The 4,037-nt window shown below is 49.9% G+C and overlaps 1 protein-coding gene across 1 annotated transcript; it reads right to left on the bottom strand.

The window, feature by feature from the left end:
• Positions 1–2,116: 2,116 nt before the first annotated feature.
• On the bottom strand, positions 2,117–2,587 carry LOC138515256 (protein LDOC1-like). The gene has a single exon (XM_069630191.1). The coding sequence runs from the start codon at positions 2,585–2,587 to the stop codon at positions 2,117–2,119; it is 471 nt and encodes a 156-aa protein (XP_069486292.1).
• Positions 2,588–4,037: the final 1,450 nt, after the last annotated feature.

The raw sequence follows: 4,037 nt of genomic DNA, 5'->3' as shown, positions 1-4,037 counted from the left end.
ATGTCGCCATTCTTGACAGGCTAATTTGATGGCCAACAGCTCTCTTTCCAGGACAGAGTAATTGCGTTCGCTGCTGGTGAGGGTCTTAGAAAAGTATGCCACTGGGTGTTCGTAGTCATCCACTGCCTTCTGCAATAGGATGGCACCTATCGCTCCTATCGACGCATCAGTCTCCAGAATGAAAGGTTTAGACTGATCCGGTTGTACCAGAACAGGAGCAGAAGAAAAACACTCCTTAAGAGTTAGAATAGCCCTCTGTTGTTCCTCCCCGAAGGCGAACTTGACACCCTTCTTTAGCAGGGAAGTAAGAGGAAGCACTAGGTTGGAAAAGTTGGGAATGAACCTCCTGTAAAAATTGGCTAACCCTAAGAAGCTTTGTAGCTCCTTGACAGTGTTGGGTTCTCTCCATTCCCTGATGGCCTTAACCTTAACTGGATCCATCTCTATGCCCCTTCCTGACAAAAGGAATCCTAGGTAGGATACTGAGGTGGTTTCGAATTGGCACTTCTCCGGTTTAACTAATAGCTTGTGATCTTGAAGACGTTGCAGTACTCTCTTAACCAGTACCCTATGCTCGGGCAATGTCTGGGAGAATACCAGAATGTCGTCCAAGTACACTACAACCGATACGAACAACATGTCCACAAATACCTTGTCCATGTATCTTTGAAAAATGGCTGGGACATTGACAAGGCCAAACGGCATCACCCTGTATTCGAAAAGTCCAAATGGGGTGCGGAATGCCGTCTTCCATTCGTCCCCTCTTCTTATCCTTAGGAGGTGGTAAGCGCCCCTTAAATCCAGTTTGGTGAAGTAAATAGCCCCCTGTGACGCCTCCAGAATATCTCGGATCAAAGGCATGGGATACCTGTCCCGAATCGTCACCTTGTTCAAACCTCTATAGTCTATGCATGGACGTAATTCTGCACTATCCTTCTTCGGAATAAAGAATAAGGAGGCACCACAAGCGGATTTGGACAAGCCCATTTTGAAGATTGGAGTCCAGGTAATTCCGTAGGGCCTTCCTTTCAGGGAGAGACAAGGGATACATCCATCCAAACGGAACCACAGCATCCGGAACTAAGTCGATACCACAGTCTTCTGCCCTGTGAGGAGGTAACTCACGTGGTTGGATGTCTAAAAACACCTCTGAATACTCTTGGTAATGTGTTGGAATCAAAGCGATGATAGCCGGACTTAGAGCAGGACCCGACCTCCCTTCATGGTGAGTTAAGCAGACAGACTGGTTCATACAAGTGGACTTACAAAAGTGCGAATTAAAACTCATTTAATTGGCCTTCCAGTTGATCTGAGGATTGTGTCGTCTTAACCAAGGGATACCAATGACCAATGGAAAGTGCGCAGCTCGGATCTGATCGAACACCAAGTATTCAGAATGGTGACTCAATTCGATCTTCAAGGGTATAGTCTCGTTAGTAATAGGTCCGGAGGACAAAGGCCTCCCATCCACACCTTCTACAGGTATAGGAGTTGTCTTTGGTCTAGTGGACACCTGATGTTCCTTAGCCCAGTTGGAGTCGATAAAGTTTCCGGCTGCTCCGCAATCTAACATGGCAAGAACTTCGGTGGGACTCGAGTCGGATAGCCACAATTTGACTCGGAACACCATCAGACTGTTCTCCTCGGGGTTATTTCTGGTTCTTGAGTAGTTGCAAGGGTCCTTGGCACTTCCCCCGAGACTTCCCTTGCGGCAGATCGGGGGCTGTAGTTTTCCTTCCGCCTAGGAGGAACTTCCGGACAGTTTCTTAGTAAATGTTTAGAGGAACCGCAATACATGCACAATCCGGCTTCTCTTCTTCGTTTGCGTTCCTCAGGTGTGAGAGGCCCTCAGGTGGCCCCTATTTGCATAGGTTCTTCAGGAGTGAGGTTTGACCTGGATGTGGGAGAAGGAGCAGGTAGACCGACGGTTTGAGGGGTGCCTCTGATTCGCCTTCTTTCTTGTCGCCCTTCTGATAGATGGAATTCGATCTGTAGAGATAGAGTCATCAATCCTTGGCAGGACACAGGTCGAGCTACACAAGCTAACTCATCCTTGATTTCATCATGTAGCCCTCTTCTGAATATAGTTTGTTGAGCAGAGTCCGGCCAGTCTGCCTTAGCCACCAATCTCTGGAAGCGGGATATGTAGGTTTGGACGTATGTCCAATATAGCTTCCAGTGAAGAGTAGAATACTTCTGGTCTGTCAAACTTATCCTTAAAGGCTTCCACAAAACGGTCATAATCGTTCAGGGAGAGGTCATTTCTGGCTACCAGGGGGGTGGCCCAAGCCAGTGCGTTGCCAATGAGGTTGGCAATAATAAATCCGACTCTGGACTTGGCGGATTCATAGGCATGGGTGCGAAAGGCAAAATAAACATTGCAGGCATCTAGGAAGTCCTTTAATCCCCCCGGGTGACCATCGTACTTGCCAAAAGAAAGGGGCATAGCGGGTAGATCCCCGCGGTCATCACGGTGTAAGACCACCTGTTGTCTGAGGGCGATGTTCTCAGTTCTCAGCGCTTGGACTTCTGCAGTTAGGTTCTGCATGGCTGCCACTAGTTCTTGGTATTGTTCCAAGGAGGCCATGGTATTGCACGGGCGTTGTATTCTGTCAAGATCTGAGTGTACCTCCCCTTTCTCCTCACCTGACTCTCCGGAGGTAGATCCTTGACGGTCGGTTTCGGTCTTCTGGGGTTTCTTTTTAATCCTTGCACCCTTGCCCTTGGGTGCTCGAACCTTCTTTTCGTGTAGGTAAGGTCTGGCCCCTCCGGAGGCCACCTTGACAGAGGCAAAGACCTGTCCTAGGGGAACACCAGGGGGCCAGCCTCCAATCTAGGGAAAAAGCATGAAGGCAGAAAAAACCCTAGTTCATAGATGGTCTTGATGATGTGTCAAAGAGATGGCACAGATGTTCTGCAACTCTTGTCGTGGGATCCAGAGATGTGAAAATACAATCCAAGGCAAAAACTTGATAAACTCCGCGGAGACGAGCGAAGCAGTAGCACAGAAATGACTGAGGAGACAGAATCAAGTAAGAAGGGTGCTGCCGAGCTGGCAGCAGGCGAAATACAGCAGAAAAGAAGTAGCGGAACCCGGTGCGGAGAAGGGACACCGCGTTCAAAAGGCAGGAAGTCGAACCAAAACGGTTGGTTTAGAAGTCGAGCGGATAGGAAGGCGCTCTAAGCAAACGGAAGTAGTGTCGACTGTACAGAGCGACAGCGAGCACGGAAAAATAAGTTAGAATAGGGTGAAAGTAGACTGGGAACAAGGAAGGCAAAAGTAAGAAGACGGTTACACAGAAAAAGGATAGACAGGTATAAGAGAAAAGGAAACGAGCGTAGTTCAGGCTCGCTACGGGAGGGCTGTAGAGGGAGCAGAATCACGGGACGGAGAAACGAGTAAGCAGCACTCGGAGCGTTGAATGAAACAGCAACAGAAACAACGCGCCAAGCAGGGGGGCAGAGCCTGCCTTTAAAGGCACCGCGCCATGTTGGATGAGGACTAGAAAGATCCTCGGGGTCGGAACTTCCAGCGACTCCAGCATTTCCAATCCTGGTTCCTGACACTCTCCGCATCATTGCTTTGGAGTACGAGACCCTTGATTTGTGGGGTTCTGGGCTGCCATGTTCATGCCAGGGTTCTGTTGAGCCCTCAACATGCAACCCAGATCCTGTTCCAAGTTCTGGACCTGGCACTCCAGTTGGGACACCCGGTCTGGCTGGTACGGGGTTCTCTGGTCCATCCTAGGTTGATCACGGGAAGGGTAACTCTCCCTTCTCCCATAATACCCTTGGTTGGGATAGTTCTGGTACCCCTCCACCCTTGGCCTTCCCTCTCCCGGATTGGGCTGTCTGGGCTCAAGAAAGTGGGGAAAGAAAGAAGGGTTGTTTTGGGGGTTGCTGTTTGGCCGGTACCGGGGAAATAAACTCAACCGGCATTTGGGGGATTACTGCCCTCCTGGGGGAAGTAGGAGGGAAGTTCCCTGGGTTGGCAGCTGCCTGGTTTGACCACCCCCTTGTGCTGGGGGAGTCCTCAC

This window comes from Ambystoma mexicanum, chromosome 6q, assembly GCF_040938575.1.
Source record: "Ambystoma mexicanum isolate Mex_15411 chromosome 6q, UKY_AmexF1_1, whole genome shotgun sequence".
NCBI classification, from domain to species: Eukaryota; Metazoa; Chordata; class Amphibia; order Caudata; family Ambystomatidae; genus Ambystoma; species Ambystoma mexicanum.
The sequence above is the reverse complement of the archived record's forward strand: the minus strand, read 5'-3'. Positions and strand labels throughout refer to the sequence as shown.

Coding starts and splice junctions, on each gene's coding strand:
- LOC138515256 (XM_069630191.1), bottom strand. CDS start 2,587: ATGGCCTCCTTGGAACAATACCAAGAACTAGTGGCAGCCATGCAGAAC.